The sequence below is a fragment of the Nomascus leucogenys genome, chromosome 22a (genome assembly GCF_006542625.1).
Source record: "Nomascus leucogenys isolate Asia chromosome 22a, Asia_NLE_v1, whole genome shotgun sequence".
NCBI classification, from domain to species: domain Eukaryota; kingdom Metazoa; phylum Chordata; class Mammalia; order Primates; family Hylobatidae; genus Nomascus; species Nomascus leucogenys.
In genome coordinates, this window is record NC_044402.1 from 4,994,709 (window position 1) to 5,019,535 (window position 24,827).

General features: G+C 51.1%; 1 protein-coding gene across 5 annotated transcripts in view; it reads right to left on the minus strand.

Moving 5' to 3' along the window:
• Nucleotides 1–5,035: 5,035 nt before the first annotated feature.
• The window catches only part of LOC100598628, a 35,094-nt gene continuing 15,302 nt past the window's right edge, over nt 5,036–24,827 (minus strand). For 3 of the 5 annotated variants that reach the window (XR_004028007.1, XR_004028008.1, XM_030803879.1), the window contains 2 exons: nt 20,517–20,592; nt 5,036–5,376 (listed from right to left, as the gene is read on the minus strand). Coding sequence is in view for 1 of the 5 variants with exons in the window: in XM_030803879.1 (XP_030659739.1) it covers nt 5,289–5,376; nt 20,517–20,592 (164 nt within the window). In the remaining 4 variants the exon portion in view is untranslated. Of the gene's footprint in view, nt 13,544–19,947; nt 20,174–20,516; nt 20,593–24,827 lie in introns of all 5 variants that reach the window. The other 2 variants (XR_004028006.1, XR_004028005.1) reach the window with 2 other exon arrangements.

Consider the following 24,827-nt stretch of genomic DNA (forward strand, 5'->3'; position numbering starts at 1 on the left):
TGGATTTCCATTTCAGTCACATGAAATGCTGCATGGCATTGTTGGGTATGGAGGCGGGGGTGGAGTCCGAAGTGTCTTCTGAGAAGTAGGGGTCACAATTAGAAGCACAACCTCCTGCTGGCTGGTGGGCACGTGAAAACAGCTCTGCATTGAAGAGGAGCTTGAGGAAAAGCTTTCAGAGCCCCCGCCTGCCCCTGTCCCACAGCAGCTACCGGTGAGGATAAGAGGGGAAAATTACAGTCATCTGAAAGAAAATTGCAGCCCAAGGCATCTCCATTCCCTGATTCCTCTACAAGCTGAGCTGGGAGTGTCAGGGAAACTGGGAGCCCAGTTCAGCCCCTCTTGGGAAGGAAGAAAGCCATGATTTTTCTCTCCCCTGGTAATTACCCACTTCCCTGTGACAGATCCACTTTGCCAAGTGGCCACCACTCAGGAAGCTCACCATACCTCAGGGACAGTCACCCGGAGCCCACAGCCTGGCTCAGGCCATGGCCCATGGAAGCCAGGTGGCAACACAGAAGCCTGGAGAACATCCCTCTGATGGACAGAAGGACAAAGGGAGTGATGGAGAAACAGGCTCTGAGGGATGAGTCTGCGAAAAGCTGTGGCTGCCAGCAGGGGAGGGCCCACAGTCATCTCAAGGCTTGTCTTTGCCACGGGGCTGTGCCTGGCCATCTAGACCTTCTGTTCCGTCCTCATTTTCCCTAACGCAGCTCTACTTCTGAGTCTTGCTCCCTGAGGCCAACGACTTTACAGAGTAGGATTCACATTTTCTTCACAAGCCTCACAAGCTGGGCTCACCCATTTTGCATTTGGCTTCAGAATCTGTTGTGCAGACTTCTAGGAAATCAGCAATGAGTGATTCTAATTGCTTGTTCTTGGAAATTTCCTAAAATAACTTGGCCAAATGAGGGTGGGGAGCGGGGGGGCAGTCCTCTAAGATGACATTTCTCCTTCATTCAATCCCAAGTCTCAAGTTCCAGTTACTCATCAAAGAAGTTCTTGTTTGCATAGTTCCAAGTTCTAATGAGTTTCTAGGAAATATCACCAGAATGATGTGGCATCACTAGGGCGTGTTTTTCAAGAATTCTTGTTAGCTGCTCCCTTTTGCTCCAGACTCCAGCTGAAAGAAGTAAGTCATCTTCTAGGATCCATTCTCATAGCTGTGTCTGAACGGCAAAACTGGTGAGATCAGATTCTCTCCCAATCTGGATATTGCAGAGCTCAAACATCCCAAATAGCATTCAGCACTCTCTCCTCCCCAAGTCTACATTTTTCGTCACTTGGATTCTATCTACCTGTGACGCTCTTATGGCTTCTGAGCAAGTCAGTATTCCTGGCCTATTTCTTTACTTGCCATCTCTCTCCAGCTTAATGGACAGTCTGGTGTCAGTGGAGCTCCTGGGGGGCAAGTGGTAGAGTCAAGGTGCTCAGGGCAGGGCTGCAGCCCCAAATGCAGCTTCACCTGAGACATTAGCATCCATATCCCCACGTATTCGGGGGCCTCCTTTGCCGTTCATGCTGTCTTCACACCCATTGCGATAGCCTGGCCCTGTCCCAGTCCTAACCTAGATGAATTTCCGTTGCTAGAAGGAGGCAACCAGATCTGACTCGCCCCAAGGTTGCAGCTTTACTCTGGGCTGGCAAGTGGGGGTTTAGCACCTTCCACTGGGAGAGGAGCTAAGCCGCAGAAACTAGCTTGGGTTACATTCCGGGGTCCAGCCAATTTGGCAGCCCTGTGGGTCAAGGCTGGTGTGTGGCCAGCCATGAGTCCAGCACAACTAAAAGGCATAAAACAGCACTTTGCTGCAGTGTTACACGCCCTCAGGCAGGCTTCATCGAAGGCACCCCATTTGCAATCCATGATTTCTGCTGCCATGTTCTTCCTAATACGCTTCCTCCCACAAGGAGTCCCCTCTCCACATCTCTCCTTCTGCAACTGGGACCCATCTTTATGCCAGTGTCACTATTGAGCAATGTTGCAGGCCACCCTTGCACAGAAGAGTGTTGTCTGCCCTCTCCAGTCTCAAGTCAAACTTGGCCACACCTATCCCTGCCCAGGGAAGCCCACAGGCTTGAGGTTTTCTCTCCAGTTCTGGACACCTGGGTTTCCTCAGAGGCTGGATCTGGGTTCCAGCTCTAGAACATCAAGGGGGTCCCTCCTTCTGGACATCTGGGCTTTGTCAGAGGTTGGAGCTCCGGAACATAAAGGAAGTCCCCCTTTCTGAACATCTGAGCTTCATCAGAGGCTAGAGCTGGAGTGCTGGCTCTAGAATTTCAAGAAAGTCCTTCTTTCTGGACATCTGAGCTTCATTAGAGGCTAGGGCTAGAGTCTGGGTTCTAGAACATCAAGGAAACTCTTCTTTTTGGACATCTGAGCTTTGTCAGAAGTTGGAGCTGAGTCCCAGCCCTAGAACATCAAGGAAGTCTCTCTTTCTGCACATCTGAGCTTCATCAAAAACTAGAGCTAAAGTCCTAGCTTTGGAACATCAAGGAGGTCCCGCAGCTCTGGAACATCAAGGAGGCCCCTCTTTCTGGAAATCTGGGCTTTGTCAGATGTTGGAGCTGGGTCCCAGCCCTAGAACATCAAAGAGGTCCCTCTTTCTGGACATCTGCGCTTCTTCGAAAGCTAGAGCTGAAGTCCTGGCTTTAGAACATCAAGGAGGTCCCTCTTCCTGTACACTTGATCTTTATCAAATGATAGAGTTGGAATCTTGGCTTTGGAACATCAAAGAGGCACTTCTTTCTGGACACGAGCTTCGTTACGTGCTACAGCTAGGTCTTGGCTCTAGAACATCAAGGACGTCCCTCATTCTGAACATCCGAGCTTTATCGGAGGCTGGAGCTGGAGTCCTGGCTCTAAAACATCAAGGTAGTCCCTCTTTCTGGACATCTGAGCTTCACTGGAGGCTGGAACTGGAGTCCTGGCTCTAGAATATCAAGGAGGTCCCTCTTTCTGGACCTCTGAGCTTCTTCAGATGCTGGATCTGGAAATCCTGGCTCTAGAACATCAAGAGGTCTCTCTTTCTGGACATCTCAGCATCATCGGATGCTGGATCTGGAGTCCTGGCTTAGAACATCAAGAGGTCTCTCTTTCTGGACATCTCAGCATCATCGGATGCTGGATCTGGAGTCCTGGCTCTAGAACATCAAGGAGGTCCCTCTTTCTGGATATCTGAGCATCAGATGCTGGATCTGGAGTCTTGGCTTTAGAACATCAAGGAAGTTCCTCTTTCTAGACATCTGAGCATCACCTGATGCTGGATCTGGAGTCCTGGCTCTAGAACATCAAGGAGGTCCCTCTTTCTGGACATCTGAGCTTCATCAGAGGCAGGAACTGAGTCTTAGCTCTGGGACATCAAAAGTCGGTTGGCTCATTCTGAATGCCCAAGGTTCAACAGAGGCTGGAGCTGGGGTCTTGGCTCCGGAACATCAGTGGGTGGCTTGTTCTGGACACCTGAGCTTCATCAAAGGCTGACACTCTGCTCACCACACAGGATTCTCCTGGACTCTCAGCCTGGTCTTGGCTGAGCACAGGCTGATTCATCTAGGTGGGGTGCACTCTGAAGGCCATCTCCTCCTCTTCTCACTGCTGACTCAACGCCATCCACGTCACCGTCTCCATCAGGGGCTGGGTCAGGTCTCCTTTGCCAAGTCATGGCCATGATCCCCAACGCGGTTGTTTCCCTCAGCAAAGGGGCCATGCTCAGTCCTGTGCACTTACGGCTGGACTTGCCTGCAGTTCTCTTGAGGTACCTCCCTGTGAGGGAGAGGAGGAGAAGAAGCAGGAGGAGAAAGAAGGAGAAGAAAAAGAGAGAGGAGGAGGGGGAGGAGGGAGAAACAAATGATGGGAAGGAAGGAGGAGGACAAAAAGGAAGAAGAGGGAGAAAGAGGAGGAGGAGGGAGAAGGAAAGGAAAAAGGAAGGAGGAAAAGGAAGAGGAGAAGAAGGCAGGAAAGGAAGGGGAAGAGGGAGAAAGAGGAGGAGGGAGAAGGAGGAAGGAGGAAGAAGAAGAGGGAGGAAGAGGAGGAGGAAGAAGGAGGAGGAGGAGGAAGAAGAGAAGGTGGGAGGAAGAGGAGGAGGAAAAGGAGGGAGGAGGAGATGGAAGGAAAAGAGGAAGGAAGAGGAGGAAGAAGAAGAGAAGGAGGAGGAGAGGAAGCAGAAGAGGCAGGAGGTGGCAGTGGCGGCCATGGCTGTGATGGTGGTGGTAGTGGTGGTGGCTGTGGCGGCCGTGGTAGCTGTGATGGCCGTGGTGGCTGTGGCAGCAAAAGCAGTCGGTCTCTCCTTCCCCATAGGGAGCATGTCCTTATCATCCGCTGCAGCAAAGCCAGGTGTGCAGACTCAGGATGCATCTTGACTCGGGTCTAGTGCCCTCCAGTCCCTTGCCCCTCAGTGCCCCCGCTCAGCCCAGCCACAAGCTGCTCAGAGAAAGCCAGTCTGAGGGGTGCAAGGCTCACCTCCCCAGCTCAGCCAGCATTGCTGCCGCGGGCAGGGATGGGTCTGAGGCTCCACCTTCGCGGCCCTGCTCAGGAGTCTACACGCAGAGCCTTGCTCAGGAGGCATTTTGAGGAATGGGTCTAGCCACAGCCTGGCTGGGCCATCTTGGCCATCACTCAACATCAGTTCAAGCATGATGACCACTCAGCCCAGCCCCGGGGAATGTGAGAAGAGGAGGAGGAAGACTCAGAGCCCCAGGGGAGCTTCCTCTCTGGGGCTCCAGGAACTCACGCAGTGAGCTCAACTCAGAACCCCTCTCCACCACCTCCTCCTCCTGTGCAGTCCCTTCTGGAAAGAAGCCTGGCATCCCACGATCAGTAGAAGGAGGGGACCAGGCAGATGTTAGTTCATCCAAGCACGTGTCAACCTCCGGACCTCCGAGAGCCACCCTCCCCTTTGAGAGCCCAGTGGGCAGGGTAGGGTGCTGGCAGCTGTGTGGGGTTCAAGCCGGCTCCCCGCCCTCCCACCCGTCACACTGCCCAGCGAGACAGGATGCCCAACACTCGCCCCTCCTTATATTAGTAGCACATCCATCACTGTTTTTGTTAAGACAGGTAACACATTTATTGAGAGCACAGTGGGGTGCGCCAAGCCCTGTGCTTTGGAACTGCATCACAGCGCCCCTCACAACAGCCCTGTGAGGTAGGTGAACGAGCCCACTTCCCACATGCAGACACTGAAGGCTCAACAGCTCCCTAGGCCTCAGGGTTCCTGAGGGGTGGGCAGGGGTCCAGCCCGCGGGTCTGAGTCTGACCCCAGGTCAGCGGCGTCCATCAGTCAGAGGGCGGGTCTCTACTCAAGGGGAGGCCCCGGGTCCAGAGTCTCTGGGTCCAGCCTGTCCCGTGGGAATAGGTGCAAGGCGTCCCCGTGGCTGTGGAGGCTGAGAGAGACACAGTTGCAGATGAAGGCCACCTGCTCCCAGCCTCGCTGGCCGACAAGAGTTCACAGACAGACAGGCAGGCCCCAGGAGGTAGGGAGAGGAGAGCGAGTCCGTGCTCAGGGGCTCCTAGCAGCATGGAGGGTGAGGGGAGCACCCAGCCACCAGCTCGGCCCGTCTACCTAGTGCCCTTCAACTTCTGGTGTACCCTGCCCTACCTTGGACTCTGCCCACTTGCAGGAACTTCTGGAAGCATCACTCTAGTACTGACGCCCACCCACAGTTGGCAACCTCTGGTTTCTCTCATCTTGATAACCCAGAACCCAGGACTCTCGGCCTTTCTAAATGCTGTCCCCAGCTGTTCTGCCCAACCTGTCCAGCTCTCGTGTTTTTCTTAAAACTCGGGCTCTTCCTCCTCCTGAGGGCTCTAAACATTTCCCGTCTGATCCTCTCCTGTCTGAACCTGCTGAGTGTATTTAAAAGCAAACCCTTCTCTATGCCACTGTCTCCCCAGAGCGGGCTGGTGCATCCCCCCTTGCCCTCCACTCTGCCCAAGAGTCCCTGGGACCAGCGCAGACGGTTCCAGGGAGCACAGGGCCTCTGCAGCCAGCACTCAGGGGTCCGGAACCACCAGGAGAGCCGGGATGAGAGAGCCTGTGTGCCAGTCACAAAGCATTTATTTCACACAAACAATCTCATTGAATCCCACAATAACCGTGCCAGGCAGGTGTGACGCTTTCCAGGTTACAAACGGCAAACTCGCCCAGGCCACACAGTCAGAAGGGGTTGGGGGGGCCTTGAACCCAGACCTTGAGTCTCACGAGCCAGCCTACGGCATGCAGCGGGGATTCTCAGGGGTCACAGCCATCTCCCAAGCAGACACTGCCATGAATTACCCCGTTTCTAACGGGTGGGAAAATCGAGGCTCAGGGTGGTTCAAGTAACCTACCTGGTACCCACGTACCACTCTTTGGGGCTGAGACAGATAAAAGGAATCAAGTTCTGGGGTCTGAAGCCCCCACCGCACCCCTCCACCCCTGGTTTTCTGGATGTCTAAGGCTGCATCCCAAACCCGGCAGGTGCCTCACAGGTCAATGCTGATTGTCACCAATGGTGGGGACAAAGACTTCTCAGGTAGAACAGCCTCCTCCCAAGGCAGGGGCTTCTGAAGCCTCCAGCCTCAGGGAGGGAGGGCATGGGGGCGGGGGAGCAGGTCATCCCTCCATTTGGAAATTGCCAAATGTATTGTACATTCTCAAAATCACCTGGGCCACAACACCAACAAAGACATGTTGGTCCAGATGAAGTTTTATCCTAGATATAAATATTTCCAAAATACTGTGTTTCCACTGGGGGGAAACCCACCAGTGACTGCCTGTCCCCGGCAGGAAGGGCAGTGAGGCCCCAGAACAGGTAGAGACCCTTCCCCAGGTCAGCGTTTCCTCCGAAGAGTCTTTGCCAAGAAACACACCCTTTCCTTTTAAACAAATGCGCGTACACTAGCCAAACAGCCCACTCAGCTCTTTCCAGCCATTTAAACCCTGCCCTCCACAGGTGGCGAGCATCTATTATGTGCCTCCTAGTGCAGGAGGCAGGGTGTAAAGGGCCAAGGCAGTGCGGGCCTCAGAGCAGGGGTTCAAGGGCAGCTTCGTGGAAATCTCCCTGAGCCTGTCTCCCCACCCACCCTCAGGAGACCAGGACCCAGCCCCGCCCACCTCCAAGGGACGCTAGGTGCCTGATAGAGCCCCCCAGCCTTAGGTCACACACAGGCCTGGCCTGAGGGGACCCCAAGGCCCACCCAGGAATCAACACCTAAACACAGACTCAGAATCTCCTGGGAGGGGCTCCCTACTGTGGAGCCCCTTGGGAGCAATAGGAGGGGCCCCCTCTGCTTCTAAGTTCTAAAGAACAGGGGATGGGCATGGGGCAGACACCACAGGCCACAATGCAAGGGCTCCTCAGCAAAGCCCAGGGGAGGAGAGAATCAGGGGACCCCTGGGTGCTTCTGGGGGCAGGCATGGCAGGGGCCAAGGTGTGGTGCTCAGACCTCACAGTAAAGTTCAGGCTGAGAAAGAAGAGGCGGGTGGAAGAGAGCCGGGGCTGCAACAGACCCAGCAGCCTGCCCCCCAAGGCTGTGAAAGCTGGAGACAAAGAGTGGGGGCAAGGGAGGCTTGCACGGGGTGGGGGCTGGGAGTGGGGAGTGGGGAACAGAAGGAACACCCAGCTCAAACCCCCACCAGCTGGAATGTGGGGATGTGAGAGCCAAACACTGCACCCCCACAGTGCAAGAGACGAGGGCTGGAAAAGGAATACGGGTGGTCTGGTGAAGAGACGCCTGCTCTGAAAGGACCCCTGCCTGGGATGTCTGGAGACCCCTGCCAGCGCAGCGGCACCTCCTGTAATGCAGCTGAGTCCCCAGGAGAGCACAGCCTCCTTCCTCATCCCTGCACTCCTCTGCCAGAGCACTCCTGGGCGCTTGGCAGGGGTGGGGACGCACCAGGCTGCATTTGCTGGGGGCTGGCAGGGGTGAGCCGGACCAGGTAGGAGGCCTTATTTGGTGGACTCGAAAATGCACAGGTTGTATGTGCAAGACTGGGAAGTCCTGGCTCTGATACGAGCTGTCCTGATTCTCAGCAAGCTCATCTAGGAAATGGGCCCACACCCCAGTTAGAGAAGGGAACGTGTACAAGACCCCCGAGCTTGGTGCCAGGCCCAGGGAAGGCAGCAAAGCCTACCTTCTGCACCTTCTACCAGGGACAGAAAAGGGCCGTGAGGAAATTCACAGCACAGGGTGGAAGGAGGGTTGCCACCCCAAGGATGCCACCCAGAACCCCTTCCTCATCCTCTCTCTAGGTCACCCCCTCCTTCTCCCTAACAAACAAAACCAGGGGCATACATGAACGTTTGCAGAAACCCCTCCAAGCAAACAGACCGTCCCCTCATGGCACCAACGGGTACAGCAAACCCCAAGGCACAACGGCCCTGCCAGCTACAACCTGCTGGGGAGAAGCAGCAGCCCACGTTGGAATGGGGGGCAGGGCAACCTCTGAGGAAGGAAAAAGCCATCACTCATCAATCAAACAAATATTTACTCTGGGCCCACATCGCTAAGCACCTGCAGGCTGCTCTGCCAGTGGTTTGCACATGCCACTGACTGTGGGAAATGCAATCCCAGTGTAAGGTCAGGGCTGACTTTTTATTCACTTAGGACTAGTAAAGCCATCACTCATGCTTTCAAGACAAATCTCAACATATGCCCATTCCCAGGGAAAGCCAGCATCTGCACAGCACTGTTGCAGCACACCCACCCTCGGCCCTCACAACAGCCCTGTGAGGTAGGCTTTCTGGTGACCTATGGCTTAGAGAAAAGGAGATTGAGGGTCAAAGAGGCAAAGGGCTAATTAAGTGGTCCCTGGGTCTGCCAGATCCTAAGGCTAGGCTCTTTCTAACATAAAACACAGATTCGCATCAGACAGCTCAAGTTCCATCAACATGACGCCGAAACAAGGCTTCTGCTCTTCCAACGTGGCATACAAACGTCCGTAAGACACAATATGGCAGTTAACAGGTCCATGAAGAGCAAAATAATAATCTCTTGGTAAAGGTTATAAACATCGAGGCTTGTCATTGGTTACAATTTCATTAGCTATCCATCCATTCAACAGAAAAGAAAGGCAAGCACTGCCACTCGCCAGGCACTGTGTTGGGCACCCAGCCTGCTGGCATTTGAGCCCAAATGTTGTCAGTTGGGGGAGGGGTGAGGGAGGGAACAATGCAGCATCTTTGATGGCTGGTGCCTAATATTTTGGGGAAAAGGACACCACCCAGAAGGGCCTTTTGAAGGCGGACACAAGTAGGTGCTGCCCACAGGCCAGGCACAGAGGCAGGAAGCACACAGCATTCAGAAAGCACAGCCAGGCGTTTCCAGCCTCTCAGAGGTGAGCGTGAACGTGTACCCCCGGGGGGTCCAGGGGCATTGTCCAAAGAGTCCCCCAAACCCCTAGCATGAAAGTTCCTGCCAAAATTCTTCCTGTCCCACCATATACCCCCCAACGTTTAGAGATGAACGCCTTCCCACTCAGCTGCCTGAGTGAGGCTGTCTCCCCTTGGCACACCCCCGGGGACACGCACACCGCCCTTCCAGAATCACAGTTCAAAATCACCGTTACATTGCTCCTCACAACAGCCCTGCGAGGTAGGTGCCGCAGTCCTCCCCTGTAGGCAGACTCAACTCCAGCTCTCACAATGACTTTAAACCACACGAGTTTGTCCAGTTCCAGGGTCTTGGCTTTGCCTACTCTCCTTCCTCTCCAATGCAATGAATAACATTCAGAATTCCAGTCGAACCCCCAAGACCTATGCCTCACCCCCCACCCAGGCAGCAGGAACTCAGGGAGTTCTCACCTGGTCTGGGACCTGCAGGACAGCTTGGAGCTGCACCCAGAGTTTGCAAAATGCCACGTGCCTTGGACACCCAGGTTTGCCAATGGAGTGTTCTACGCAGACCCCCGAACGGGAGGTGACTCTTACCACCCACATGAGCAATCATCTCCCCCAATTTTCTCTAAACAGAGCTGGGCATTAACTCCTCTTGAAAGGGGCAGGAATGGCTCCAAGATCACCTCCAGGAAAGGCCAGAGTGTTCTAATGACTTGAAAGCCTGCTCACGGCCAGAAGCAGCCACTCATCTTGGAACCCCCCAGCTCTCATTTTGGCCTCTCGAGGATATGGGCTGTGATTTCCGAGCACCCAGGGAACACAGTTGGCTGATTCCTAATCAACCTAGTTGTACAGGGGACAAAGTCAGAGGGGCAATCAAACTCGCAACACTCCTCGAATCTACAAGCCCGAGCTGACTCAGGGATCTCGCCTTGTCACCGACACACAAGCACGGCCCCTTTACCAACGTGTTCATTGTTTTCTTTCAAAAGGCAATGAGGCAGCGGGTCCTTGGGAGCCAGCTCTAGTATAGCACTGGCTAATTTTTTTTAAATGTTTGTTGGCTGTGAGTGAATGAACGAAGGAATGAAGCGATGAATAGATGAGTTACAACCACTGCCATCCGGTGGAGGAAGCTGAAAGGCTGAACGCAAAGCTCATGGCAGGGACCATGCACCAGGCAAGGTGAGGCCTGGGGAGGACCTCTCCGCTCATGGTTGGGAGGGCTTGGCCCCAGGCTACTCTGCGACCCCGACCCTGGGTCATAGTCATGGTGTGTGACACATGGAAAGCACCATGGGGAAGAAGCTGTGGGTGACAGTGGCAGATGAGATCCAGCTGGGATGTGCTCAGAGCAGTAACCCCGGAGGAGGCAGCTACGAGAAAAGGTGTTTGCTTCATAACCACAGCCCATGGCGCTACACAGCCCACCCAAAATGAAAGGGTTTGCTTTCAGGAGAAGAAAAGGCCAAAAGAACAGGGTCAAGATAAGTAGGCTGAATGCATGGATGGATAGATGGAGCAATTCATGTTGAAAGTCATTGCCGGCCTCCCAAGCTTGGATACCAAGCTATACATGTGGGTGAGGGATTCTGACACAGGCAAAAACAGTGCTCAGTGCTATAGTAGAGGGATGGGTGGGCAGAAGCAGCTCTGCTGAGAGCGGAGGATGCTCTGGAAAGAAGGGCGAGCCCTCCTTCGGCGACGTGCCCTCCCTAAATGGCTGTGACTGACCTGTGAGCCCTGATGCTTTGGGCAGAACTGCCCTCTATTCTGCTCCTTGGAAGGTAATTGCCCCAGGTGAAGAAAAATGAAAGGGGATTCTCCCATCAGTCCCGATCCAAAATGTTCCATTCGTCAGTTAAACCCCAAAGACCACCATTGAGGCCACATGTGCAGGCCAGGGCTGAGGACATTTGTTGACACATCACAGGACGCTGGGAACCCAATTCCCCTAAGAGGTGGGAAAATGGAAACCCCAGGGCCTGGCTTCATCGGGATCTAATAGGAATGAGTGACTGCGCTGGTGGGAAGCCCACTAACTGATTGTACAGGGTGCTAGGATGTGGCTGTCTGGACCTTGGAGGTTCAAAGAGCTATTCCTGTCCCACTGGGGTTTTATTGAGGGCAAGATCGGAGTCCACGAGCACACCCAGGAGGTCCAGCCTGCAGTGTCTACACCTGCCAATGGAAGGTGTCCTTGTCCCCATCACCCACTTCCCAGGGAGAAGCAAATCCTAACATCAAACAGACCTGAAAGTCCACCTAGGCCAACCCCACACCATGAGAATCTCCTAAACGCTACCTTCTCCGAGGGCTGCCTGGCTGGTTCCTTGAATGCCTCCAGTGAGCTAAGGGCTCCCTACATCCCAAGGGCATCTGGGACCAGTCTCTTCAGAAAGCCATGACCCAAGGGACTTGGACAAACAGTTCACAGAAGATAAAATACAATTTGTTAACAAACATAGGTCAAAGTGTTCGCCCGTCATTAGTAATTAAAGCAATGCAAGTTAAAGTAATGCAAAAGTACTTTATAACAGAGACAAACTAGCCATATCTTAATTAAATGGTCATACATTGCTGAACATTGCAAAACGCTGTAAGCCTTCTGAAATTAATCAATATCCATACAAAGATCCATAGCGTTTCTTTCAAGAGACTTAACCGAAGGAAATTCATTCGTTCATTCACCAATCCATGGATTCACCCATCCTTCCGCCCTCTTATCCATCAGCCAAACACTCACTCACTCGCTCCTTCCTCCATTCTTCCATCCACTCATTCGTCATTTATTTAGCGTCTACAACATGTTGGGCATCAGAGATACAAAGGCCAATTCAATAAGCTCCTTGCCCTTATGGGGCTCACAGTCTAGCAGGGGAAACTGATCTGTAATGAAGCAATGATAATTTCTGGGTGGAAGAACATAATTCTTAAGAATGAAAAAAAAGGGTGTTTTAAGCAGTTAGTTGTGGCATTATTCATAATATTTTTAAAAGGTGATTATACATAAGAATAACAGAATGGTTCTGTGAATGACGCCATAGCCACTCAGCAAGGCACAATGCAGCCAGTGAGGTTGTGAAGATGAATGAAACAAGGGAAAATGTTGATGACAGAATATTAAATAGAAGAGGCAGGATGCCAAAAAAAAAGTGTATGTGGCGAATAACGGCAACTAGGTTTTTTTAAAGAAGGGATGCTCATTTAAAAATAGACACTCTTTTTTTAAAAAAAAAGTAGGCCTGTAAGAATGTAAAATGGGTGACATGTCAGAATGTTGAGTGGTGGATGCGTTTCCCACTGCTCTAGGTCAAGTGCCATCCACACCATTTACATTAGGAACACAACAGGACGCAGGGGGATTCATGGCCTGTCGGTCTAGGAGGTCCTGAGGCCAAGCTTCCCAAGGAGGGAGCTGGGAGTCACAAGAGGAGGCCAAGGAGAGTTGTAGCTCCTGGTGTCACCAGGAAAGGATTTGCGTGTGGGGCGCACGCAAACGACAATGTCAAGGGACAGAATTTACTCTCATTGTTTAACGAACACATAAAGAGAGGCCCTGACCAGACAGGAGCACTAAGATCCCAACTCGGACCTTGTGGGTCTGGAACAGAAAGAACCGGGTGGGGAGCACGTGAAGGACATTTTATCTCTGGCTTTTGTGCCGTTAGGAACCCTATCCCGAATCTCAGCATCCCAGAACTAAAGACCCTTTGAATTCCAGATGCAAAACTCTTAAGAGTCAAAGACCCTAAGAGCCCTGATCCCCCCTCGCGGCCTCCACATTTCCAAAAGAACACAGAGAATTCATCCCACCCAAACCCACCTACCCTCCAGGGCACCAGTGGGTCTCCCCAGAGCTTCTCCTATTGACTCAGTTCGACCCACTGTGACCTGTCAGGACAGCCCCTAGATGTTGGGAGAAGGCTCTCCTGACAGCCAAAGCCACCTGTTCCTTCCGATTTCCTCTTGGTGCATGCGACGGGCCCTCCCTTCCCCGCCTTCTGCACACTTTAAGTCTTCCGAGCCTCTGCTGACTTTTTTTAACAGCCATACAGGAGTTTTTTTGAAAGACCCCCCCCGGTCTTCTTCTGCCCTGGGCCCCTCCCGCCCCATCCTCATCCAACGGTGACACTTGGCTTGTCAGGGAGAAGCTTCAGCAGGTGTCCCCAGGGATAAAGTGCACCCCCAGACCTCAGTCCAACCAAGGCATAGCCTGGAGCCCCAGATTCTGAAAGAGAAGAAGAGCAGACCCCTGAGGCCCCAGCACCACATCAGGCCCACGAGGCCCAGCTCATGTGGCCCTGACACGTGGTACTGGAGGCTCGGAAGGTGGCTCCTGACACATGAATTCCATGTCCTCCGCCTTCTAAATGCTGTTGCCATCCACTCGGCCGGAGCTGGAAGTGTGAGAACCACCCCCTTCTTCTTGCCTCCCTCCCTCCTTCATGTCCCGTCTATAACTCCATAGCTTTGATTCCTGAGCACCCCACTTTGCCGCCATCAGCTCAGACCTCAAGCATCACACTAGAGTAACAGCCCCATCCATGCCTGCGCCCGCATCCCCCCCATCCCACCCAGTGTCTACAGAGTCACTCTGAGCATGACGCCCCCTGTTCCAGACGGCCTGGCCCCACCCCACTCCCCTGTCTCCCACGTGCTCCCTGCCACGAGTCCTGAGTCCACCCAAGCTGTGCTCCTACTGCTCCGGGCACTGAAGAATCCAGTGTTTTTAAATGTCCCAAATAGGAATTGAGAGGTCAACAAGGGAGACTTTGGTCCTTGCTTTTACAGACAAACACAGGCACACGACACAACACTACGCACATTTCCTCCACTGCAGAGAAAGGAGACTCAACAGAACCGGGGAGGCCCTGGGGGAGGACTGTCAGCACGAGCAACTCTCCAGATTTGCCCCTGCAGTCCCCCGGAGGGCGAGTCAAAGAGACAACCTCAACACAGTGAAACGCAATCCCGCCAAGTTACAAAACACATCGTGAAACAGCCGAGAAGACAGAGAGGCCTTGAACCAGGCTCTGGGGATGGCATGTCAAGGGAGCCAGGGTCCCTGGACCACTTCTGCAACCCCAGGGGTGCTGAGGTGCACCTGCTGCCCAGGGAAACCTGAGTTGAGAAGGGTGGGCGCCCTGCCCTATGGAAGACCAGGCCAGAGGGTGGCCTGGGCACATTACAGAGAGTTGCAAGAACAAGGTTTCTGGTGGCTTGCCCAGGGCTCCTGGGTCCCGGGACTTCTGGGTCCCCCTTCTCAGATGAGCCTGGCCACCTTCTGGCCTTTCCCTGCACAAACCCCTGGATGTGAGTAGGCGCCTCACCCAGTGTGGCACACAGCAGGCGGGGCCCATGCTCCACCCAGGGCCTATTGCTCCCTGACCCTCTGCTGCCCCCTGGTGGGCAACACCTCCTGCGCAGGTGACCCATGCCGCGGGAGGGGCCAAGCTACCCAACAGGCTTCACACCACTTGCTCATGCAACCTTCTGCAGGGCCCAGGGTCCAAGCCCTTCCTGCCTACCCAGGCCATAGATGGGGTACCATCAACAGGGACATATAAGATCAACCCAAGTAGGCAGCTGGTGCCACTCCAGGTTTACAGATGGGGAAACTGAGGAAAAGACAGATGCAGTGAAATGGCCCACACAGCCAAGATAGGGCAACAGCACCCCAAGACCCGAGTCTTCCTGAGGCAGCTCCTCCCTGCCAGCGCAAGTGCATGTGACAAGCACGTGACATGCCAACAGCCACCCTCCCTGGGGACCACTTCATTCCACTGTCTAGAACACAGGACTGGAAAGAAGGGTCCTTCCTCTCTTCCCTTTTTCCCTCCTTCCTTTCTTCCTACCTTCCTACCACCCTTTCTTCCAGTCATTCATTCATCCATTTAGATCTGAGTCCTTTGTTTATGGACTTCAGTAACACAGCTTGAAATTAATCATAACCTTTGGCCTAAAGGCCTCCATTCACAAGTCCTGTTTATGGACCGTTACATTATTTTATTCTTTATTCATTTCTTTTTCATTTCTTCCCAAATTGCACCTTTCTTTCTTTCTTTCTTTCTTTCTGTCACTCTTCCTTACATTTCTCTGGTTCTTTCTCCTTTTTTTTTTTTTTTTTTAAATCTGAGACAGAGTCTTGCTCTGTAGCCCAGGCTGGTGTGCAGTGGTGCAATCTTGGCTCACTACAACCACCGCCTCCCGGGTTCAAGCAATTCTCCTCCCCCAGCCTCCCGAGTAGCTGGGATTACAGGCGAGTGCCACCACGCCTGTAATTTTTGTATTTTTTTAGTAGAGATGGAATTTCACCATGTTGGCCAGGCTGATCTCAAACTGGCTGGTCTCAAACTCCTGACCTCATGATCCGCCCACCTCGGCCTCCCAAAGTGCTGGGATTACAGGCATGAGCCACCATTCCCAGCCATTCTCTGGTTCTCATAAAGTCAGGTGGACAGAATCCCATGAATCAGGGCTCCCCGGTCATCACCTTCATGCTGGTCCCTAAAGCACCACTGCTCCTATGTCAAGCACCACTCACTCTCTCATCCACTCACTCATTTGTCCGTCTTCCTTATTTTGGGTATTTGTTTTCCTTATTAATTGTTTTAATTAAAACTCCATGGGCAAAACAAACATCTTTGGCCCACGTATTTATTTGCAATCTTTCTTCCCCGCATTTAGTCACCTTTTACGTTTAAGTATTTATTCTTTTATTTATGAACCTCAATTGCATCTATTTTATTACAGTGGCAGAAGATACAGCCTTGTTTTGGAGCCAGGTATGTCTCTCTATTTTTCATTTATTCTTTGAAAGGTGTAATGTATTTATCTATTTAAGGAGTATGTATGTAAACTAATTATAATCCCTGTTCAGACAACCTCCCTTAACTATCCATTTATCACTTTGGTTGTTTGTTTATTACCTTTCCTTTTTCCTTTTTCACTTCTTTTTATATTTTCTCCATTTTCCCTCCCCCTGGGAGCCTGGGCCTGGATTATCTCATCCATCTTCAGGATTACTGACAGTCTTATGACTAATCCTAACAGATCCTACTCTTACAGATACACCCACGTATTCCTTCCCTTTTTTATTGGTTTTTCTTTATTTTCCCTTTCGCTTTCATTTCGTTTCATTTTTGCCTTTCCTTATCTCTATCTTTGACTCCCTGACACTTCTCTTCTTGCCTCTTTTCGCGCTTATGGGCCTCAGGTGCCCGGAGTGAGATGAATGACAATCCCATGGGCAGCTCCTTCCTGGCTGTGCCAGGCATTTCCATTTCTAATTCAGTCGTTCACGTGTCCATTCATTCTTTCTGTCGTTCTTTCATTTCAATACTTATTCTTTTATTTATGGACCTCAGGTGCGCAGAATTGGATTAACCATAATCTGCGGTTCCGGGAGCCTTCTGCACACTGGTCCGTGTGGGGCTGTCTTTTGTTCCTTAATTCCTCCCCCTGGGGATTTGGTGCAGGATTTATTTAACTCTCTCAGGAACCCAGTTTTGAATTAGTCATAATTCTTGCTGCCTTCTCTCCTCTTTTTGTCCTTGCATGATCCATTCTCCCACATATTTATGTCTTTATTCATTCATTCAGTATGTTTGTATTGCTTATATACATCCTGTTATATGTTTCCATGTTCTCTCCTCTCTTGCTTTCTCTTTTCATTCTTTTGGGCCTTGAGTGCAGAGGATAGTGAAAATCATCCATTCTCACTCATTCAGTCAGTCACTCCTCTATTCAGGTATCTGTGCTTTTATTGATGAACCTCAATGTTTACTATCTATCGTATTTAATGGATAAAATTGTCTCATTATATTTCAGTGTTTGTCCAAGAAGCGCCTTTTCTTTCATATGCCTACTTCACTTTTCTTCTCTTTTCTTACATCTCTCCCTCTAGTTTTTCCAATTTTTCCATTCCTCACTCCTTTTCTTGCATTCCTATGGAATGCATGCATTTATTCTTTCATTCAGTCTTACACTTGTGGTCATTTTTAAAACAAACTTCAGAGCTGCAGATTTGAATTAATGTGGATGGCTTGTGCTAAACCAGTCCCCTTTCATCAACTTGTTCGATCTACTTATTTATTACCTTTTTCACTTCCTTTTTTCCCATTTTCATTTTTTCCCATCCTATTGTTTCTTTCCACCACTCCTTCTTTCTTTCTGTCATTCTTTTGGAGATCTGCACCCAGGATCAATGACCCTCATCCCTCTCTACAATGCCCTCCTCATCGGTCAATGCAAATGTTTTCTGTTGTTCATTCATGCATGCATTCACCATGCATCCATTCAGTCTTTCTATGTAAATACTTATTTTTACACTTCTAGACGGCAGGTGCACCTAACTGGATACATCATAATCTGCAACTAATGGGCTCTCTCTAAGTGGCCCCACTCCTCCCTTCCATGTGTATGCTTTGAGCCGTTCCTTAGTTGAGTAGGTGATTTACCATACCAGCAGCACCGATGCCAATTAAGTGGTCTGCTTGGTTCACACAGCCTTTCATTCCTGTTCTAGCATGGCTCTGGCTTAAATCTGCATGCATGTATTTATTCCTTAATATATTACCTCTCTTCCTTTCTTCCTTTTTACATGTCTTCCCATTTTTTATTGTTTCTCTCTCTCTCACTCTCTCACTCATTCTCTCTTGCACTCTTTGTCTTCGGAGCTCAATGCCACGGAGTGGCTTGGCTGTACACATCATAAAGCCACCTGCAGACACCCATCCTTGGCCGTGCAGTTCCATGTCTCACTCACTCCTTCCTTCCTGCACTCATAGCATCCTTCCTTCCTGCTTGCTCTCTTTTTATTAGATATTTATTCCTCTATTAGTGGAGTCAGGTGCCCTTATGACAAGTCCTAGCCTAACTCTTCTCGTGGACCTACCCATTTATCCATTTGGTTGTTATTTCTTTTTACCATTCCTTTCTCTCTTCTGTCATAGCTTTCCATACCTCCTGTCCTTCATTCTCACGCAGCTGGTGTGCCCGGGGGGACCAACACCCTCATCAGGAGGACCCATGGGGCCACGTCTTCTCATTCACCTCATCCTTGTCTATTTAGACACTCACTGACTTGTTCACTTAGATGTTCATTATTTAATGGACAGCCCGTGGTTTTCTAGAAGTGGATCAGCCACAGCCCTTAATTTGTGATGATCTTTTGCCACCATCGACCGCATTTTGCCTTCTTTTACGTCTTTATTTACCAATCATTAATGTATTTCTGTACTTAACATTTGTTACGTTTTTTCCTATTTCTTTATTTACCAATATTAACTTTCTCATATCCTTTCATCTAACAGACCTCAGTGCCCAGGACTGGATGACTCAAAACCCCTCACCACATCTTGTCACCTGGCACTGCACTCCCACTGCTCATTCATCCATCCACACACGCAATGTAGACTTTTTGGCCTTTTTTTCTTTCTTTTATCATTTATTTATTTATGTGCAAACTTCAAGTGCTCAGGCTTAGATAACTTTTGGTAAAAGCACACTCTCATCTTTCGCCCACTGGGTCCTCTTTCTTTCTTTGCTATTCTTTGAACTCGTTCTCTGTGGTTTATTTTTCTGCCAGGAGCATATATTATTTGTATCAGTCCTAATGCTTGGCTTACAATAGCCTGACATGGTCCTCCTTATAGAGTTACTCATTACTCATCCTCTAGTTTTTGTTTGTTTTTTTTTTTTACCTTTCTTCTATTTCTTGTTTTGGTTTTTTAAAAAAAACCTTTCCCCTCTCCTTTTTGATCACTTGTTCCCTAACTTGCATCTTTTCATTTTGATAGGCCTCAAAATCTATGTCTCATTCTGCACTTCACTACTCATACATCCATTCTTTCTTTTATTTAGGTTCTTTTTCATTGTCAAATGTCAGAGGCATATATTTGAATTACACATATCCCTTAGTCCATAATCACCTGATATCGCTTTGTGTGTTGCCCTATTACTTAGTGATTCACCGGGTTTTTTCTATTTATGTATTGATCGCCTAGGCATCAAAGTGGATGAACCATGGTCTCGTGTACACACACTCTCATCCTGGCTTGCTTACTTCTTTACCTATTTACTTGTTTATTCATTCCCTCTTGCTTCACTCATTCATTCATCCAGTCACTTATTATATAATGCAATAGATACCAGTGAAACAACCTCTCACCACCAACAACAACAAAACCCAGAACATTCACAGTATCTTTGGCATTCCTGCTTCTTCTCACTGAGTCACCCACCAAGGTACACACAGCCCACAGTCCTGAAACACACACAAATGGCGGATGCAGAGCAGAGACACAGTGAATGTTAAGTTTACTCCCAGATCCTTCTGGGGCTCACGTCCTAGACATACTGGGGGCAGATCTGAGATGAGGGTCCACGTTCCCCAGGCCCCCTGGGCAGGGCAAGCGCCGCCCGTTCTGCCCGTCTGGACCGTGGTGAATGACCATCCCCATGAGAAACCTGTTTCAAGACCCCAGAATACATAGAGACACACACATGGTACATAGTCTCCTGGTGGGAAACGACGGACATGGAGTTCACTTTTAAATAGGTGGCTTTGTCTGTGGCAATATAAAAATATTTTGGCCTTTCAAGGCAAATACAAAAGAAACTACCCATTACCATGGCTGAGTGTCTCAGTCCCAAACAATAAAGAACTTGAAGAGGTTTAGCCGGAAACTTTGAAGACAGAAAATCTGCCCATTATGTTTTCCAGACATTTCGAGGGGGTGAGCGGAGGTCATTGGAGCTCGAAGCCCATTTGGAAGGCTGGTCCCTTGGCCTGCGTTTTCTCCTTGGCCCTTTGAAGGGCCCCCCAGCTCGCAGGGCACTTCCATCCTAGTCTGCCCTGCGGCACAAGAGCCAAAGGGAGACTCAGTAAAGAAAGAGCCATTCATTTAGAAGAGTGAAAAAGAAGAAATTCTTTTGGGGTCCGACATTTGAAGCCGCCTATAGAATTCTTTTGCCACAGAGACAACACAAGGAGGCTGGGGGCTCCTGTCTTAGAAAACAGGAGACCCCAGGTCTGCACTTGGCTTGACTCGATGGGCACCCACCTCCCAGTGCACAGACCCCCCCGGCCAGTGCCCGCTAGCCCCTCCATGAGGTCTGCCTGGCGGTGTGCTCCCGGCGGCTGGCCCCACCCTCAGCAGCAAGGCCACGTGTGTGTTCTTTGCACTCCAGCCACTTACGATTTCGAGCTGGAGAGGGGCTGGGGTCCCACATTCGAGGTCCCTTCCCACGCAGGAATCCAGGTGATGGCTTCGGCTGTAAGAAGAAGGCACTAGGTCACAGAGTAGAACCTCACTCAGGCCGGCGAGGAGGAGGAGGGCGGATGAGGACAACAGCTCTGCGGGGGGCAGTGGTGGCCTGGAGTAGGGACTCCCCAACCTCCAGCAAGTGTGGAATTGGGGAAGCCATGCATTTCTCTCCTGACTCCACTCACCCACCAGCTGCCTATGGAGCGGAAGGGGCAGGTGTGGAGACATGGAACAGACTTGGGTTGCTGCTGTTCATGGAGCTAAGTCGTGCTCTGTGGGACCCAACGGCTTAGGACACTGCATAGATGAGAAACGGGGGTGGCCCAGGCCCCTGTGCTCTGGCAGAAGCAAGGTGCCCAGGTCGGCCAGCAGGACGGCTGGCCCTGAAGGAGACCAGAGAAGCGGGGTGTGGCCAGGAGGGCAGCCCACAGAGGGCTGCAGGGCTACTAACCGGCAGCGTTTCCCAAAACCATGGCATACACGTTGTGTGCCTGGACAGACAACTCCACCGTGGCAATTCTGTTCACAGTGCAGTAGGCACCGGGAAGTACCATGGCCAGGCACATCGAGTCTTCAGTGTCAAGATTTGCCTTACGTTTTAACTTGGTTTTTTGTTTCGTTTTGTTTTTCCCTTTTTTAATCAGGCAGCAGGCTGGGCCAAGCATGGTTCAGAATACTCTCACAATTTTAAGTTTTAAGAAAAGGTGACTTCAGCAATGTCAGACACATATCATGACACATTTGTCAAGACCCACAGGATGTGCGCCACAGAGAGTGAGCCCTAATGATGTGAACCAAGGCCTTTAGTTAATCATGTATCAGAGTCCTTCCATCGATTGGAACAAACAGCCCACACCACACAGAGGCAACGTGTGAATGAGAGGGGAGATGGTGGGGACAGGGTCTGGGAATTCTCTGTACTTTCCCACCAGTGTTTCTGTAAACTGAAAACTACACAGAAAAAAAAACAGTTTATTCATTTGAAAAATGTGTTGAATGAATGGCTTTTAAAATCTGTTCACAGAGTCTACTTAAGGTGAGGAGGTCTCATAGAAAGGTAGCCTGTGACGGCTGAGGTCCCACCAACGCAGCAAGCTGGGTGATGGGGCAGCCAGGGCTTGGGCCAGGAGGAAGACAGGGCCAAGGTCTGTTTGAAAATACCCTCTCTAGGGACTATTTCCTGGGTCAGGCACAGGTGGAGACAGGAAGCCAGGGGGGACCATGGGATACCCCCACAAAGCCACCCAGGAAACAGAAAGGCCACGAGAGGGATGTAGGGACACCGGGGCAGGCAGAAGCCACAGACCACAGGTCCCAGCCCCAGGGGGGTGGCTCATGCCTGTCATCCCAGCGCTTTGGGAGGCCGAGGCGGGTGGATCGCCTGCGGTCAGGAGTTCGAGACCAGCCTGACCAACACGGTGAAACCCCGTCTCTACTAAAAACTAGCTGGGTGTGGTAGTACGAGCCTATAGTCTCAGCTACTCGGGAGGCTGAGACAGGAGAATCGCTTGAACGTGGGAGGCAGAGGTTACAGTGAGCCAAGACTGCGCCACTACCCTCCAGCCTGGACGACAGAGCAAGACTCTTGTCTCAAAAAAATAAAAAAAAAAACAGGTCCCGGGAGACACGTGACTCCAGCTGCCTGCCCCACTGCAGGTCTTCAGGGACTCCCAAGACTGCCTGTGCCCAGGCCTCTCAGGGATCTCTCCAACCCACCCCTGCCATCTGGACCACCCCTGCTGCCTCTGCCTCTCTATTCCTACTCATGTCTCCAGCCAGGGTGTCCAAGACCCGGCCAGGGCACTGGGGACACTTTTTGCCTCCAAATCCTCCTAAAATCTCCTTCCCTGGCCTTGCCCTTCATAAACCCTGTTTTGCCATAACTGGTTAATTTGATAACCAAGAAACATCGAGTCTTAAAATAAGTGTTAGTGAAGCAATGATCAGTGCATGGGTGACTGAGGGGCTGACTTCGGTTACCTAAAGGCTGCCAGACCACCCATTATCTACTGACCACCACTCGAGACCGTTTCCCACCCTCCCTCCGAGACTGTGCGTGACTGGGGTGGCCCCTCACCATCGCCACATCCTAAGGTGGCAACGAGACTCAGGCCAAGAACACACAGTGCGACCAAAGGCACTGCCATTTCCCGCAGGAGTCAGAGGCGGGTGCTTTGTTTTGCTGTTTTTGTTTTGTTCTTTTTTGTGTTTTTAATAGCAGCGGAGAAATCAGAAGCAGGAAGGAGCATCTGGGTTTTTTCCTGCTTCTGCTCCAGGGACCCCATGAACCCTCATAGTCCCTGACCATCCTTAATTAACTCTGTGTGCAGACCCCAGGCTGCTCTGCTACAGTGAAGCCCCAGCAAATTCGTGCCTCGGTTTAAAAGCTGTGTATGCCAGCTCTGGGCTTGCTGTGATGTGTTAATAACGCAGTGCTGGGCTAGAATCTTAACAAATGTCAGAAAAGCTGCAGAGATGAGTCACTGTCTGGAACCAAAGAAAAACACGAGGCCTCCTTATAGAGTCCAGAGGAGTAATTGTCACAAGCATTTGATGGAAGACCTCATAAGTGCGTGCAGTGAGCTCATGACCCACGCAAAAAGCACTGGCGAACACTCCAAACACATCCTCCACAGCTTAATGGGATTAGAAAACTCTAGCTCTGCATCTTAGGAGTTTAAAAGTTACTCTTTTCTGGAGGCAAACAGCACCTAATGGATCTGGCATGTCTTTGGTATAAACAACTTATGGCTGTTTCAAACACAAAAGGACCTAAAAGGATGATTTTTATTAAAATGTTGATCTCAAGAAATAGAGCCTGTCGTTACACAAATAATCAGTCTTGCCTCAGATGTCATACTTCCTACCTGTTGAGTAAATACCACCCCCTTACAGCTTCCCCTGACAAATGCAAGCTCTTTGCAGAGCTAATTTCCTGTACCTTTGTGAGGCCGGGGCCCTGGACATTACAGACCCATTTATGAAAATAGGAGAGGTAATTGGGACATCTTTTGAAATCATGTCCCCTCTCTCTCGCAGGCCCCCATCAGCCCTCTAATTTTACTTGGTCAGGTTACAGAGGATGTTTACATACGCCTCTTCCTGGAATTTCACCTCTTTGCTTCAGGAGTGGGCAATTAGAGAGAATTAGGGCCTATTTGGTGCCTGTTTACCGTTAATGGATGGAGTGGCGGAGGCAGCCTTGGGAAAGCAGTCTGCCCGTCTAATTGAAGCTGGAAATTTTTCGATTCCTCATTTCAGCTCGCAGGTATTGTAGCAACCAAGGTCACAAAACAAAAGCTGCAGCCCACCATGGTAATAACCAGGTACAGGCCCGACCGGAGGTTTTGTGAGCTGTTCATTACTACACACTGCAGCACAAAGAGATAGCTGGAAACGTTTGCAAAGCCGAGTCTAAGACGGGCAGCCAGTGCAGGCGGGTGATGATCACTTTACCAGAAGTTGTCATCCTGTTGGCTTTTTCAGGAAGTTCTCCGCTGACTGGGCCACCGTGCCAACAGAGGCGCTGGCGAGGGCCTCAGGACCCAAAAGGCACAAGGTGAGCCACGGGGGTGGGGGGAACGAACATCTCCTGGTTCTGAAGCCACAGGTCCAGTCTCACTAAACCAGAGTCACTCTACAGACCAAAAAGGGGTTCCAGACCAGCCCAGCAGCCTGCCTGTTTGGAATAATGCCCCATAAAACACGATCCCTGCAGCCCAGCTCATGGGGCAGCTCCTCGGAACCTTCTTCGGGCAAGAGCTCTGACCCACACTAATGACCAGTGACTGTGACCCCCCTGACCACACAGGTCACACAGGAGCTGGCAACTGGCAAGGGCTTCACCTCCAGGGCCTGCTGCCAGCTCACCGTGCAACCTTGGGCAAGGCTCCGGGCCTCTGGGATCTCTGGTTTCCCCACCTCTAAAGCAGAGGGGGCAGTGGACAAGTGACCCCCAAAGTCTCAACTCCAAAGACCCAGCAAACAAACGACAGATGACCTCCAGGGAAGCCTGAAGAAACCCCGAGACTGCGGGAGCGCCAAGGCCACTCGGACGACCATGGGCCTGCGCTTGCCCATTTCGTAGATGGGAAAACTGAGGCCTGGGGGGCTGGAGACAGGGGCCAATGTCACATCCATAGTCAGGGCTGAGCACAGGCTGTAACCAGGTCTCTGGAAGACTGCTGACCTCTCTGAGGCTCGGAAGCCAGCAGCAGCAAAGTCAGTGACCAGCCAAGACTG